The sequence below is a fragment of the Anopheles merus genome, chromosome 2L, assembly GCF_017562075.2.
Source record: "Anopheles merus strain MAF chromosome 2L, AmerM5.1, whole genome shotgun sequence".
Taxonomy (NCBI): Eukaryota; Metazoa; Arthropoda; class Insecta; order Diptera; family Culicidae; genus Anopheles; species Anopheles merus.
The window spans coordinates 23,914,790-23,931,834 of NC_054083.1; the positions used below are offsets into that span (position 1 = coordinate 23,914,790).

The following is a 17,045-nucleotide window of genomic DNA, read 5'->3' on the forward strand; positions in this document are numbered from 1 at the left end:
AACATGGTTGTCCGGGCTGGCGCGCGGTTCCGGAGGCGGGTGATGGCGGCCATCGACGCGGAGGGGGGGTACTTCGAATAAAAAATGGGGCAAACATGGTTAGCTAAAATTTGTAGAAAAAAAATTCTTTTTAATATTTAACATAAATTTGATAAAAATTCTTTTCCTATTCCCTCAGAAACTGTCAAATTTATCTCGAACACCCTGTATATAAATAGTCTGTTTCTTAAATTTCTACTTGGGACGTACATATTGACAAGAGACAACAATTGAGGTCTATGTGACCTATGTGATTGTTGTGACCTAACATGCACTGAGCAACTAGTCTTCGGTTCTGTAATGTTTCCAAACCTAAAAGTTGACAGCGAGTTTTATATGGAGGAATGCTATCAGTGTTTCAGACATCAGACATGTATAGGGAACCAAGCTACTGACGCATACTCAATACAGCACAGTGGATCCTGATACATTCTGCTCGTCCTTAGAATATTACTTGGCGTTCTGTTAGCCTTGGTTATTACCGAGTCAACATACTTGTTGAAATGAAGTTTGTTGTGCAGTAAGACGCCTTAATCCTTTACTGTCTCAGATAGTGGTAAAGGCTTGCCTGAAATACAATATGCAAACGTTATTGGAGCACTAGAACTAGATTTTCATTATCTAGTTTTTCGGTACGGTACATTTACTATCGTTGATGGACAAAAAAATTACATTACTCCATGAATATAAGGCAGATTTTTTTTAAATGCTAACAGCTACTAGCTATTACTTACTACTTAAGTTTTTACCTCTATTAGCCATTAGTTAAAATAACAAAAAACCCATAAATAATGCAAATTGGGTAACTTATTATGGGACACTTTTCTCATGGATAGATACATTCGAGGAGCATATAGATTTGATCGTTATGAAAAACTCGCAAAGAATGGTTACCCGGCATGAGAGGAATATCTTCACGGTACAAGTGCAATTACTTGAAACAAAGCTTACATTTCCTTTTGATTTGATTAGATTAAACGCAGCTATAAAAGCATTAAGATTTGCTTCCGCTACGATCAAACGGATAAGCAAGTAAACATAAAATCCATTGTTGTATTTATGTTGTTGTATTACTATACGCCGACAATACGCTACAATTTCCAAGAATCGATCCACCAATGCGGAGATTGGACAAAAACATAGATTTATTACACAAACTCAGACTCACTTTATCATTTTAGCAGTTCTTGGAAAACCATTATTGCCCAGATGCGCGAATTGAACATTGTGTGCCTTATCTTACCTGGCTATTGAGTACCACAGCGTGAGTTTGGGAACTCAGCCAACGCCCAATGCCCCCCAGTGACCATTGGCTTAGACTTTTTTGGTGCGTAATATCTTTCTTATCCACTTTTAGTGACTTTTCTCATTGGTCAGTGATTAGGTTGGTTTATCGCTTTCGAATGCAAAAGATAAGAAATTCGGTAACCCTAGTTTGGTATAAAACTCACATGTTCGGGCTCCAAGTGCACACTCATCAGTCTGCAAGCAAGCATGAAATCGTTTGTGATTTTAGTCGCCTTTCTGGCCGCCGTGGCCAGCGCGGAATGGATCGACATCGATTGGTCCACGGTGCGTCCGATCGAAGACTTCGACCATTACTGGGCGCGTTTGCCAGCTGAGTATCAGTTTCTACGCAACACGAACCGAACGAACCGCATCACCAACGGGCAGGAAGCGACACCCGGTCAGTTCCCGCACCAGATCGCTTTGATCAGTGAATTCGCGTCCGGTAATGGTCTTTGCGGTGGCTCCGTCCTGACGCGCAACTTTATCCTGACCGCTGCTCACTGCGTCGTGTCCGGTGCCTCGACCCTGGCCTCGGGAGGTGTTGCCATCATGGGAGTGCACAACCGTAACATTCAAGAATCAACTCAGCAGCGCATCCGCTTCGCGACCAGTGGAATTCGTCGTCATCCGAGCTACAGCTCAACCAGCCTTCGCAATGACATTGCCACGGTTCGCCTGAACTCGCCGATGACGTTCACTACGCGAATCCAACCCATCCGTCTGCCGGGTCGCTCGGACACTCGCCAGTTCGGAGGGTTCACCGGTACCGTGTCTGGATTTGGACGCACATCGGATGCGAGCTCTGCTACCTCGGCTGTGGTTAGGTTCACCAGCAACCCGGTGATGACCAATACGGACTGTATTGCTCGCTGGGGCTCAACGGTAGTTAACCAGCACGTGTGCCTGAGCGGAGCAGGAGGACGCTCGGTCTGTAACGGTGACTCTGGTGGTGCACTCACAGTGCAGTCCGGTGGAACGATGCAGATCGGTGTGGTGTCTTTTGTGTCGGTTAACGGCTGTGCCATCGGTATGCCGTCGGTGTATGCTCGTGTGACGTTCTTCCTGGACTGGATCGTGGCCAACTCGGACTTTGTTCCGCAGCCATAATTTCTTGATGGGTCGATTGATGATTTGATTCGCAAATAAATACAAGCTATATGAAATATGTGTATCCCGGTCCTTTGGTATCAATCATATCACCAAGGATACTTTCATGTTTGATGTGTTAGTTGTCAAATTGAATTCGTCAAATTCCATACATTTTTCATGTTCGATGTCGTGTTCGATTCGATGTTCATGTTCGCGCCGCTTCTGTCTATGTACATTTTTGGTTGGCTAAAACTGCTAGAAACGTGTCGTCCTCTAGTTTTGCGTCGCCCTTGTAACGTTTGAAAGGATGTTCATAATACAAAATACATGATGGCCTGGAAAAGCTTGTCTTTTGTAGATGCCGTTGATGATACTATTAGAGACATAGGATAGCGTATCAAACCTGGGTGTGTTGTAATATGGACACAAGGAATGATACACATTTCAGAGTTTGCAGAGTAGTACTTTTGTAAATCCAAGCAAATTAAGCTATTATTAAAAAGGAAAATATGTTTGGCGCATACGTACATCCGGCAGAAAATACATTTTCAGATGCCTTGCAATTTATTAAATTCAAGTATTTGGAATCCAATGATCGTCTGTTACAATTGCCTAATGTTTACAGTTTTTTTATAATTAAGTATAGTTATGGGATAAGAAGTCGGTAGAGCTTTGAATGCAGTTTGACGATTTTACTATTTTCTTCTTTTCATCAATTGATTTTTTTGAAAAATCTTAAAGTATCAGTAAGTTTATTAAAACAAGCAATGGAGCATTGTTACTTTTCTTTTTTTTAAAGAAAATATTTTGTTTTACTTCTGCTAAATTTTATAAAGTTATTTAGGCTACGTTTGCACAATGACGAAATAGTAATCTTGTAGCATATCTGCTAAACAGAACTAATTGTAAACCGCACTATCAGCTATAGAGACATTGTAACACACTTCGGAAAACCAAATCACACTATTGCAACACATTCATTCAAATTACATCAGCAAATCAATCCAAACCAAAGCAACATACCAAGACCATACCGTCCATAGAAACAACCATTTACAATAGAACATTAGAAACACATAGTCCATAGTCCATAACATAGTCCATAGAAACACATTTATCGAAAACAACCGAAACGCGCTACATAAGTAATTCAAGCGTTACTGCAGCAAAGTGGACAAACAGAAAATGCATAGCAACTCATTGCTAAAAGTGCAGTGTAGGCAAAGATCGACGAACGCACCCGTTCTTTAGCTAGAACAGTTTATACTTTCCAGAACCTTCGTAAAAATACTAAAAGCGCAGCATAGGCACATAATGACAGACACCTCACTCCGATACAATGTATAAATTGCACCTCATATCAATAACCTTTAATTAGGACAAAAACAGATTCCAAAACCAAATGTACGAAACTTATTGAGTATAAATAAAAACAATTCCGACCGTGGCAAGTCAGAATCGTTCGGACTGTCAAGATAGGACGTTACGCTGCTTAAAAACTTCGCCTTCCAACTTATTTCAAGAGTTTAGTTATGTCCCCCTTCCCAAGGTAAGGCTTCTAAACTCCAACGTTTCCAGTAAGATTTCTCTTCCCTTCTGGGTTTCTATGATCGCCTGGACAATGAAGTGTCGAAAAGTCCGCTCGAACGAAGTTTTATAACACCTCGGTTCATATAAGTAAAAACTGACCTACCGCGACGGTACTCGAGGTACAGTTGTACGATCATCGCATTACAAACCTGCATCAGGAGTTTAATCCGTTCTACAGACCCATTCGTTATATGAAAAAATAGGCATGTGGAAAGCTAAAAAAGACATAATTGATGTAATGTTTATGTTTAGTCATCAGTAATGTTTAGTTTATGCTGAATATATTGATTTAGTGATCTTTGGTTTATTCCAATGGGAAGTTTCACCTTTGTTGTTCAGTTAGGAATTAAGAATATGCAATCCCACTAAAATTTTTAAAATTTGCAATTTTGAAAGTAAAGGTTGTCCTCGAGATACACTGTGCCTCTTACACGCGGAGAGAGATACTCAGTTTTTTTTTATTTCACAATTATTTGAGCAAATTGTACTGATTTTACGCATCAATAGTCAAAAGCTATATAAATTTGCACATGTTCGAATGATATATTTCTGTTCAGAAGGTCTAAAATCGTAATATCCAATCAGAATTATATCAAACAATTGATTTATTGACTAAACCCTATAAACCTATAAATTAAACTAAAAATAGTAATATGTTCACTGAAAACTATGAAACTAGACTTATGCGAAAATTCAAAATACGCGGTATTTTGCGGCCATTTTCGGTCCACATTGATAGTGTATCACCGTCTGTAGTAGCTTCTTCTTCTTTGGCAAAACAACCCGACGTATGGGGACATGGTCTATTCGGGGCTTCAGCCCATGGCGAGCATGTTGTTAAGGCATACGAGTTGACGACTGTACTATGAGATCGACAATAAATAATACGCTATCACTTCAATGCTATACCTGTTTTTGATACACTTCACATAAAAAAAAAATACAAAAACACTCCAAACCATTGCCATACAATCGATTATAAACATTTAAACTTTAACCTATATTAGTTAATACTTAAAAATAATAATAATACAACAAATTGTGCTGCTTACTATGCGACACTTACTGTAAGATATATTAGGATCAGGAGGAGCATATAGATTTGTTCGTTATGCGAAAAACTCGCTAAGAATGGTTACCCGTCATGAGAGGATTATCTTCACGGTACAAGTGCAATTACTTGAAACAAAGCTTACATTTCCTTTTGATTTGATTAGATTAAACGCAGCTATAAAAGCATTAAGATTTGCTTCCGCTGCGATCAAACGGATAAGCAAGTAAACATAAAATCCATAGTTGTATTTATGTTGTTGTATTACCGTGCGGAGATTCGACAAAAAACATAGATTTATTACACAAACTCAGACTCACTTTATCATTTTAGCAGTTCTCGGAAAAACATTATTGCCCAGATGCGCGAATTGAACATTGTGTGCCTTATCTTACCTGGCTATTGAGTACCACAGCGTGAGTTTGGGAACTCAGCCAACGCCCAATGCCCCCCAGTGACCATTGGCTTAGACTTTTTTGGTGCGTAAGATCTTTCTTATCCACTTTTAGTGACTTTTCTCATTGGTCAGTGATTAGGTTGGCTTATCGCTTTCGAATGCAAAAGATAAGAAATTCGGTAACCCTAGTTTGGTATAAAACTCACATGTTCGGGCTCCAAGTGCACACTCATCAGTCTGCAAGCAAGCATGAAATCGTTTGTGATTTTAGTCGCCTTTCTGGCTGCCGTGGCCAGCGCGGAATGGATCGACATCGATTGGTCCACGGTGCGTCCGATCGAAGACATCGACCACTATTGGGCGCGTTTGCCAGCTGAGTATCAGTTTCTACGCAACACGAACCGAACGAACCGCATCACCAATGGACAGGAAGCGACACCCGGTCAGTTCCCGCACCAGATCGCGTTGCTTAGTGATTATGCAATGAGTACTGGACTGCGTCGTGTCCGGATCATCTACACTGGCCTCGGGAGGTGTCGCCATCATGGGAGCACACAACCGTAACATTCAAGAATCAACTCAGCAACGCATCCGCTTCTCCACGAGTGGAATTTGGGTTCATTCGCAGTACAACCTTGCCAGTATCCGGAATGATATTGCCACAGTGCGCCTCAACTCGCCGATGACGTTCACTACGCGAATCCAACCCATCCGTCTACCGGGTCGCTCGGATACTCGCCAGTTCGGAGGATTCACCCGTACCGTGTCTGGATTTGGACGCACTTCAGATGCGAGCTCTGCTACCTCGGCTGTGGTTAGGTTCACCACCAACCCGGTGATGACCAATACGGACTGTATTGCTCGCTGGGGTACCACGATGGTTCAGAATCAGAATGTGTGTCTGAGCGGAGCAGGAGGACGCTCGGCCTGTAACGGTGATTCTGGTGGTGCACTCGCAGTACAGTCCGGTGGAACGATGCAGATCGGTGTGGTGTCCTTTGTGTCAGTGAACGGCTGTGCCGTTGGTATGCCATCGGTGTATGCTCGCGTGTCATTCTTTTTGCCCTGGATCGAGGCTAACTCGGACTTTGTTGCGCAGCCGTAAACTGAAAATGAACCGAACGATTGAACGAAATATGAAAAAAACGCAGCGCAAAGCATTTAAACATTGCTTTTTCCTTATGAAGTAATTACCCTTATTTCCATGGAACGATATCTGCTTGAAAACTCCTTTCAAAATCATCATTTCCCATGACAACGGAAAATCGATTAAAGTTCGTCTAATCTTTATCGTGCAATTTCTGCCAGCCGCTGTTGGGTAGATGCCGTAAATCTTTGCTTGTAATGTTTTGACTGGTGCAAAAAAAAATTGTGCCTTTTGGTATTTAACCTTTGGGATCCTTGCACTTTGGAGAACATTCGCAATATTTTTCTAGTGATTTTCATTGGGTGAAAACAAGTGTTAATGTGTATACGCTCATTAAATCGCCATTTTAAAATCCACAAAGAATCGTGTCATGGAAACGGTTTCGGAAACGGTCGTGTCGCGAATTTTTTTTTACGCTAAAGGGAAAAGATTTGTCATCAAACAATCGTTCCGCCGAAAGTTAATTATTAGTAAACAAAGTTCAATAAAATCACTAGATTTCGCATTGCAAAAAAGGCATCGGCTTACCTAAACCATTCATATCGTCTGCGGTCTCTACGAACAGTTTGTTGTTGACACTGTTCTTACAAAACATCGTACCACCCAGGCGTGATATGATGAATCACATGATGAGCTGGTTCACATCCTTCGCACAGCAGGGGAAGAACTTTGGCACAAATAGTAGTGCAAAAACCACTTCACTTGCGAGCAAGATTTACGGGGTGTCCCGGACTTGCGGGAACGAAGGGGCTTGATTATGGATCAATAAATTAATAGTCCCCTCAACGTAGGTGGCTCATCGGTACCGAATCGAAAACCGCGGCTCTTCCTGCCATTGCAAGTTGGCTGGACGTACGCGCCAGCTTGAGGAGGCGTTTCGTTTTTCGCGAAAATATATTGCCCCGTAATGAAGCGTGCTTCGGTCATCCGGTCGCCGGTGCGTAGCAGATCGATCGATCGCAGGTTTCGAGCATAAGGTGTGAAGTTTCGCTTTTCCTCACGATATAATCCCCTTTACGTTGTGCCATTTATGCCGATCATAAATTACACAGAACGAAGGTGACTAAGTTTAAGAATGAGTGTGATGGAAGATTTGTGGTTCGGTTTATTTCTTTTTTTTATAATGTTGCAGTACAGGTGACTAGATGGTTGTAACATTTGTTTGATTAAAGAAAACCGCAAAATGACTATTGGTAAATTGAATATTTTTTATGATACAGTTTTATCAAACCTTTACACTTAAATTCATGATACCTTTTAACTGAATCTGATCTTAATGGAACAATGTGAGTTGTAGAAAGTAAATGTTATTCTTTTTGTCATTAAACGGAGTAGATTTTTGTTTGAATTTTATTCTATTCAAAATATATCGCTTTAAACATGGAGCCTTTTAGAAAGATAACTTTTTTGAGCTAATCTCTATTCTAAGCAAATGCATTACTCTGCTTATCAACTGAAAGAAGATAAATGTCAGTGGCTATCAAGAAGTAGAATTTCAAAAACTAAACCAAGTAGCGTAAAATCGTTAAAATAGTTCTTACTTAAATTTGCTAAAGCAGGGGTCTCCAAACTTTTCAGTTCGCGGGCCGCATTGCTTCACAATCAACGTTGTTTGGGGCCATTTTGATGCTACTTTTAGAATGAGTGGAAGTTCAAATCTCGTTTTAATAAGAAAATAATAACAAAATATATCAAATTTCTGCAGCTTTATTTTATTGAATTCCTTTTATTGAAATTCCTTATTCCGTCTTACAGAAGTAAAAAAAATAAATTTTTTTAATTAGTCAGAAATGACAGCTTTTTAATTTAACCTTTACCCAATCATCCGTAGGCCGTAGTTTGGAGATCCCTGTGCTAAAATATTTAAAATGATATAATCCATAACTTATGTTACGAAAGCAATGTGATGGCTCTAACAGTTTCATGTTCGCTTATTTTGATACATTCACACTGAATTACTCATTTTTTCTTATGTTATATGTTTCTTAATGCCTAATCTGCGTTTTGTGTTTTATGTCAGGTTGTTTAACTCAGTGTTTTGCCTTTTTTACGGTATTTTTATTTGAGAAGGCATTTCTACCTTTAATTTTCACTTTTAATGTGTTTAGGTTTTTGTTCTTTAATTTCCTCCTTGTATAAATTGTATAAATTGGACCTTTCATTTTGATTTAATATTTAACGTTTTAATGGAAGTTTATCATCAAAAATTTTATAATATCATAACGTTTTGATAATACATTAAATAATAACTTCAAATCATAGATATCTACTACTTATAAGTTGTTATAATTTGAATTATTTATCTTATATACTGGTCTGTCTAAAGGACTTCAGTACATGGTGGATAAAGCAAATCAATTAGCTGCAATCAAATAAGAAATAATTAATAATAAATAAAAATCGAGCAATGGTAAAGACCTTGAACATACCTAACGTAAAGCATAGAAAAATACACTTTAACAAAATGAACACAAAATAAAACCCCATCAATAAATTCACATTTAGGACGAAACGCTTCACACATCCAGAACATGTTTCCTGCCCGGGGTACTGAGAGCCCTCGAAAATGAAACCAACCACAACGTCCTACACGCAACCTGTCCGGTGCCGCAAGTGGTTGTTGAAAATCGCGGCAATCATTATGACATTACAGCCCGGCAAAGCAACGTCGTTTGCAAATATCCCATTTTCAGTTTCACTTCGCGTTGCAAACATTGTGTGTGTGTGTGTGATTGGATGCCCAAGATCCCCCCTGTACGTTAGAGTTTCGTCCGATAACTGCACCCCTAGCCGTAACCGTTTCGTTATAAAGCTGTTGAACCAAATTATAGCTCTGGCTGGAGGATGATTACGGACAGGCGGAAACTTTTGCCCGCCGCAGGGCACCGGGCGGGTGAAGTGCTTGTGCAAATTTGTCTAATATTTGCAAGTGCACGAGTAAAACTGCATCCCCGATGCAATCATCATGATGCATCAGATTTTGAGCTGTTTGTTGTTTGTGAGGTGGCTCGGGAAGAGGTGGCAGTTTATTTACATACTTTGTGCGGGGTAGGGCTTTTCGAATAGCGGCTAAACGTTTATCTCCACCCCTCACTGGCTCGGACCGCTTAATCGTGATGGCGTGACAGGTTCCAGCGCTCGGCACCTCCTGGGAGTGGCCACTGTGTTGTTTTTTAGAGGCCCGGAAAGATGGTGAGGTTGTCCGCTTGCCTGCACGAGGAGTTTGCCAAGTGTAGTTGTCTCGTACAGCGGGAGTTTCGAAGCAACGGCAGGCGAAATTAAAGGCCCACAGGGCTCGTCAAAATGTAAGCGCGTCCGTGGCGTACTGTGATGTTTGGCAGTACGATGCAGGATCATGCGATCAGTTCGCGATTGAACGGTAGGGAGCGAAGGAGAGAGAGAGAGAGAGAGAGAGAGAGAGAGAGAGAGAGAGAGAGAGAAAGAGAAAGAGAATGAGAGAGAGAGAGAGAAAGAGAGAGAGAGAGAGAGAGAGAGAGAGTTCTATCCCAACAACGCTTAGAGCTGCAAGCGAGAAACCCGACCCAAGATCTGGCAGGACTTAGCAATTTGTCCATCCCACACAGGACCCGGACCGTTCAATCATCTCTCAATCATCCGTGGCACCGTGCAGAAAGAAAACCATCCGATAAGTGAGCTGTCGCAAGGGAAGCGAGGAAGGTGGAAAACTCCCTCCCACGGGGGTTGGTTGGACAAAATGAGATGCTTTCTCGGCTGGCTGCATTTAGTGGAATTATATTCATGCCGCCATGCAACGGTTTCATCTGGTGCTGGGGCCCGACGATTTCGGCCCGATAATGAAGGAGGCCGGCCGATGTGTCCGGTTCCGATAATGATCGACCCCATCGGTGCCAGTGACCGACGGGTTGACGGGTGGCACGACGGCACTGCTGTCTACACGTTGCCCAGCTGGTCCAGATCTGCTTTTGTGCATGTTTGGTGCTTCTCTTGTTGCTGCGAGAGATTTGGGCCGAATCGCCTTCTGCCATTCGGTGGCTCGGATGATTTCGCTCGGGCAGCAGGCGAACCCGTTTGCGTAACCATTCTGCCGCCGGGCGTTCGTTCGCTACGTTTGTTTCACTTTTACTTTTCTGCACGGAATTCGCCTCGTCCTTACCCGAACCGGACGTCCGCTTTGGTGGTGTGTTTGCGGATGTGTATTACTTCGCAATCGCTCCGCCGGCAGACTCGCTCGCAAACGTGGCAAAATCAAATTAAAAATTCATTCAACAAATATATAAAAAACGCACACTCAACGACCAACGGCTAACACCAACTGCCGTATGGTTGCGTTTCGTTTTGCACTTGCTCCTGCGCAAGTCTTGCGCCGTAGCGCCGGGCAGACTGGATCGTCGCACAGCAGGACAACGTGTCAGGTGTCGGGTGCGCCTTATTCCAAGGTTCCAGTGCGCAGGACCTGTCGATGTCTGCTGCGTAAGTGCTTCCTTTCTTCACCGAAACAAAAAAGCATTTTTCTTCATTGCAACAAGTAAGAAAACAACAGTCAGCAAACACTTGTAACGATGTGTCGTTGCTGACGTGTGCTACTGCATCTATTTTCGGTACCGTTGTTATGATAATTTGTACATCGCCATCAAATGCGCCGTGCACGCGATTGAACGGTGCCACAGTGCAGTCAGATAAATGAACAACCGGAACGAAATAGACAGGCAGAGCTGGCTGTTTTTTTTTTGAGTTAGTTTGTTGAAATTATTTCATTATTAATAGAACTGTTAACGTTGCACCACAAATTAGTCATTGCATTATGTTTACTTCACTTTGTTTTTCTTCCTCTACGGGATGGGCTTGTTCGCCTGTTTGAAGGATCATTTGTGGATCGCATTTATAAAGGGCTGGTATGGTCTCGTTGATGGCTTTCATTAAATATATGAAATATTCCGTACATCTTGTAATTTTTGAGTACGTGTTGTAATTGGTACTGCCGATGAGCATTTCATGTTCGCATTAAGTAGATGAATTTATTTAAACCGAAGTGAGTCGTTGAGGACGAGGTGAGCTGTCTTTACTGTGCGCAATTTTTGTGAAAAGCCCGTGCCTATCTTAAATTTATACAGTTTTAATATTTTAAAAATTTTTAAAATTGTTCAATATTTAGTTGCTTGAGTTTTGTTTTATTTATTCATTCAGTAAAAATTTGGTTATACTATTGCCTTCGAAGTTATTTGCTGTTTTTCTTTTAATTCATAAGTTTGATGTTTTAAGTCATTGTATTCTTTGCCAACCAAAGCATCGAATTGCTTTTTTCGTCATTTATAAGTTTTCAGTGTAGTATTTTTCTTATTTTTAGTGTGATTTTTTACTGTTTTATGTATTTAGATATATTTATATGATTCTGTTTTCAATATTCATATATTTTTGTTAGATAGTTCGTGGAGTTTTTTCCCCTTTTTGCTTTATGTATATGATTTTTATTGTTTTATTTTTATTGCTGTAGACCAGGGGTCTCCAAACTACGGCCCGCGGGCCGCATACGGCCCTTAATAGCCTGTAATGCGGCCCGCAGCGACTTGATAGAGGTTAAAATAAATAGTTTAAATTGTTCACCAATTTATCAAAAATATTTTTTTTACTTTTGATAGACGAAAATTGACATTTGTTCAAAGAAAGCTATAGACATAGATATATTCAGTAAGTATTTTCTTATTAAAAACAAGATTTGAGCTATCACTCATTCTAAAGCTAATGTCAAAATGGCCTTCAACAACGTTATTTGTGAAGTAATGCGGCCTGCGAACTGAAAAGTTTGGTGGCCCCTGCTACAGATGTATAGCTATATAAATGTATTGATATGTTTGACAAGTTCGATAATTTTTTCTTATTTTGTTATGATTTCTGAAGCATCATTTATGTCATTTATGTATGATGCTGTAACCATTATGAATATTTATTTTTTTCGCACTTCTATTCTCATTCATGTTAATCTTGAAGAAAGCATACGTTTTGTGGAATGCTTTGGAGCAGAAAGATGTAAGAAGCATGTACATACTTTATATAATAAAACCCTGTTATTTTAACGAGAACGACGATTTCACGCTGATGCTGTTTACGAGTCAAAGTGCTAAAATTGTTCATAAGGAATCATCAATCAATGTATCTGACTTGGCATTACTTGTCCATAAACCATTTTTATTATTGCACGTTTGCCACGATAATTTTTCCGCCAATAACACTTTTGTATCATCTCTAGAATAGCCTTAATATTTTTAAGGTTAAGATGATCATGAAGCGATATTGTTCTTGCTTTGTTATTTTTTGACTTATCACACTATTGCCCTTCTTATAGCGATCCTCAAATGATTAAAGGATACAATTAGTTTTTAAGTAGGTATTATTAATGTTGAACCATGCTTGGATGATACAATTATAGGAAGACAGCAATAATACCAATCGCATTGCTTGATATCATTACCCAATTATTTTGTCTCTAAAATTTTATAATGTAAAAATTAAAGCACAATAATAGAAAAACCGCATTCTCCTGGCCATTTACTAAATTTGACCCTTTGTCTCAAATGTTTGCCGACAGCTGCTTTATAAGTTTTTTCGTCTTCTTGTCCCTGCCAACAAAATAATCCAAAGTAATCACGTACGGTTTCGCGGATGCTGCAACACATCGGATCGCTTCCAACCGTCGGCGTGCGGCGTGTCGGCCGAAAGGTATAAAGGTATAAAGGGCTACGGTAATGCACGCCAAATGTTTGAATGATTATACAAACACACAGACTCCAAAACACACACGATCATTGTGCTATGAATGCAAACATGTGCACTGTGCGGCATTATTCGATGTTTGCTTCATTACCGGCGCTCCTTTCGCCACCCAAAACGCCCGTTCGCACCTTTTAATACCCCTGTTAGCTACCTTCCTCCTCGAGTTCCGAGAGTTTTGATTAGATTAGCCAAAGCGCTTGACAGTAGGTAGTGCGAAAGGGAACGTACTAGAAGTGGCCAAATAAAATCATAAAACTTTGATACATTACAACGGTTTTCTTGTCCTCCAATCCGTAGCACAAATGTACTCCCAAAGCAAAACCAATAACCCTCCACCAACCCGTGTGTGTGTGTCAACTCGCACGCTGCTCTTCATTAAATCTGACATTTCGCGAACCCGCGTTTCGGTGTCGGTTCCGATTCATAATGCACATCACCTCTATGCTAAACGCTTGCTCACGATCTGCCAACACGTGGGTCCGTTGCTGGTTGCACACTTTTGCTCGCAGTATTCGCACGCGGCCCGACGGCAATTCCAGCGTATGAATTCGTGATCATTTTCGTTCCATCACGCCCGCGGGAGTCGAAGTCGACCCACCATCTCGTAGGTCTGGCAAGGTAGCAAGCTAAACTAAAGTCCCTAAAAAAACACTCGCGCCCCAGTGTGCCGATGTGTACTTTGCTAATGTTGCGCAAATGTGACGTGATCTGTGGGGAAGGGACGGTGGTGGTGGATTAAGGTAAACAGTGGAACAGTCGAATTAAAACTAACACACACACACACACACGGTGTTCCAGTGCCACGGCGGGCCACCGAAATCTGCCCACCACTATCTCGGGCGACCGGCGGCCCGGCGGCTCCCTCTATGAAGGTGTCGGGAGGATAAATTGTGCAGGATATATCAATATCAGATTCAATTATGCTCTGCCATCGAGTGCTGCTGCTGCTGCTGCTGCCTGCGAGAGCTTAGATAATTTGCTTGACACACGGCACCCATTCCCAAGGATCCGAAAGGGCCTGCTGCCTGCCTGGCTAATCCGCTGGCTGTCTGGAGTTCGGTAAAGTGAGCCAAAAGCGTGACTGAGCGTGACTGGTGGCGAGACCCACTTTTAAGATTCACGTCCCGCGAGGGCTTCATGGCCTTTTGCAGTGACGGGAGGCCGGATTCGGTGACTTTTGTCCGTGCCCGTGCCATATGTGTTTAGGCTGCAACATGGTGTGCATGGATGATTCGCGGTAGCGCTTAACTGTTTATTTATTGTGCTACAAACAAAAAACGGAACCCATGCTTCTTAGATTGTCCATGCTAGATGGTCGGCGAGTGAATTTGCATGCCAACAGTAATTAAATGCATACAACTTCGTTAGGCCGTTTGGATCAGATAGTGGTGCGAGCACATTGGTAATCGTGTAAAGTCATGCTGAGTGGTTCGTTTGTTATTTTTTTTGTGTTGCTGTTGAAATTTGTACATTTTATGTTTTACCTTTTTGTTAGTAAGGCTCGATCTATTTCTTGTTTAAAATGCAGAAAGAGTCTTAGCGAGAAGCATGCCCCTTTCAAAACAGTTGACATGATGGTACTTAAATTTAAATTTTAAAGCAAACAAAATTGACTGACAAAAACTGCAACCTCTTTGTCTGGCATTGGCCACACATCAATGATTCAATCAGCAAAAAAAGGAAGAAAAGAAACCAAACACAAAAAAAACCCAGCCGACAGTAATTATTACATGGAATCTAATTATTTTATTATTCGCATAAGCGTTCCACCACGTCACCCGGGCGCGGCCCGGGCCGGCGCGCGATGGTTTTCCAATGAAACAATTTCTGCAAAGTGTTATCGCTCGGGTAATTAATTTCATCAAACTGTAAAACCCATTTTATAGCCCTGATGCGCCGGGGGAGACAGCCGCAACAAAAAGGAACGCTCCCAAGAGAAACACACACACACACACACACACACACACACACACACACACACACACACACACACACACAAAGGCGATCGCACACAGCGTGATCGCAACTGTACGTGGGACGTGGAAAAGGAAGAGCGGCATTAATCTTGATGGTTACAGTTGAGTTACATTTACTTAATTAATGTTTTGTAAAGTAAAAACTCCTCGTTTTTGTGTATGTGTGTTTTTTTTCGGCGTACGGGTTTGCTTTCTTTCTGCCGCGAAATACGTAGAAAATGTGGATGCCGGACGACCACCGCCAGTGCCCGATCGCGCCCGCGTAAGGAGTGGCGGGCATGCAATCTTCACTCGAGACCCGAAACTCGGCTCTGAGCTTGGGAGAAGGCTGGCAGCCCGCGGGAAGGTGATTGCGAGAAATCATTATCGACGGATGTGCTTTTCATTATTGTGTTACAGCTGATATCATTATTATAACTGCGAAATAACGGTGGTACGGATAGGTAGGGGGCGGGGGGGGGGGGTGAAGGAATAACAAAATGAAGCAAAACTCAAACTCCGGGTCCGAGGCCAACGAACGGAGTCGGACGGAAAAACCTTTGGCCAATATCAAACTAATTAACTTCACCCACCTACCCACCCTGATGCGTACCGTGGCGGACGGTGGCTTCCGCGAATTGACCTTCCTGCCGGCACGGTTGTGATACGGAATGTGTGTGTGTGTGTGTTTTTTTTTGTTCTTGGCATGGCTGGATACCGTCATGACCACCCGGATGGATGCGGGGCATATTCTTGTTCGGCAAGTGGTTGCAGTTTCGGTGCGGAAATATGATGAGATTGCATTTCTCTTTCTTTATTCGCATCACACATACAGCCACAGAACGCTCTTGCATGCGTGAATGATGCAGCCAGTTGGGTCTTGTCGACATTGCACATTGCACCCTGCAACCGGTAACACTGAGGAGATGAGAAAAGTTGACGTCCTTTACTTTTCCTTGGAAACGCATTCTTCGCAAAAAGAGAAATAGAAAGAGAAGAGAGAGAGAGAGAGAGAGAGAGAGAGAGAGAGAGATCCCGAAAGCAATTCTTCTCTAAAAAAGAGTCCAGGGGTTGGAAGGGCATACTTTCGACATGAAAATTATGGGGATGCGACCAGACTGTAACCCTCTATGGTGAGTGTTTGGTATGGTGCAGACACACACAAACACACGCAGCCAACATGCACTTAATTTAGTGTGTGGCACTGCTGTGAGGAAGGGCACAGGGAGGGCCAGAATCACAGGCTGTCCGGCCAGATGAGGCTGCGGGTTTGCTTTTTGTTTTTGGTGTCCGGGTGAAATTTTTGTTTGACAAGTTGGCTGTCTGTTTTGCTTCGTTTCTGATTTATGAAAGGAGCGCGATGGATTCATGTTTCGTGTGTTTTTTTTGTTACTGCAACGTTTAAACGGTTTCGCTCAAATGGAACAATGGTATGCAAACGCCTGTTTGGCAGCACATTGTGTGTCTCTGTGGCTTTGAAAGCCGGTTTGCTGCGTACCACATGTTAGCGGTTTGTATGGGTTTGATTTTCAAAAAAATCAATGTACAAAGGGGACATGTTTGATTTGCCAAATGAATGGATTGTTTACAATTGGGATTTAATGATAATGGTTTTGCATTGTTGGAAATTATGACTTTTGGATAAAGCTGTTTCAGTAAGGAATAAAATATGTATCAATAGACTGGACAAAGGGAAGGACATTGGCCCAGCTGGAATATGTATTTTGGCATTTGTTT

At 41.8% G+C, this 17,045-nt stretch overlaps 1 protein-coding gene and 1 pseudogene across 1 annotated transcript; both read left to right on the forward strand.

Moving 5' to 3' along the window:
- Nucleotides 1–1,519: 1,519 nt before the first annotated feature.
- LOC121592606 (brachyurin-like) lies at nt 1,520–2,492 on the forward strand. Its single transcript, XM_041914228.1, has one exon. The coding sequence runs from the start codon at nt 1,534–1,536 to the stop codon at nt 2,434–2,436; it is 903 nt and encodes a 300-aa protein (XP_041770162.1). The 5' UTR covers nt 1,520–1,533; the 3' UTR covers nt 2,437–2,492.
- A 3,207-nt stretch (nt 2,493–5,699) lies between these two features.
- LOC121593357 lies at nt 5,700–7,132 on the forward strand (annotated as a pseudogene).
- Nucleotides 7,133–17,045: the final 9,913 nt, after the last annotated feature.

Excerpts from the sequence above, each read along its gene's own strand:
- LOC121592606 (XM_041914228.1), top strand. The coding sequence starts at position 1,534 with ATGAAATCGTTTGTGATTTTAGTCGCCTTTCTGGCCGCCGTGGCCAGC.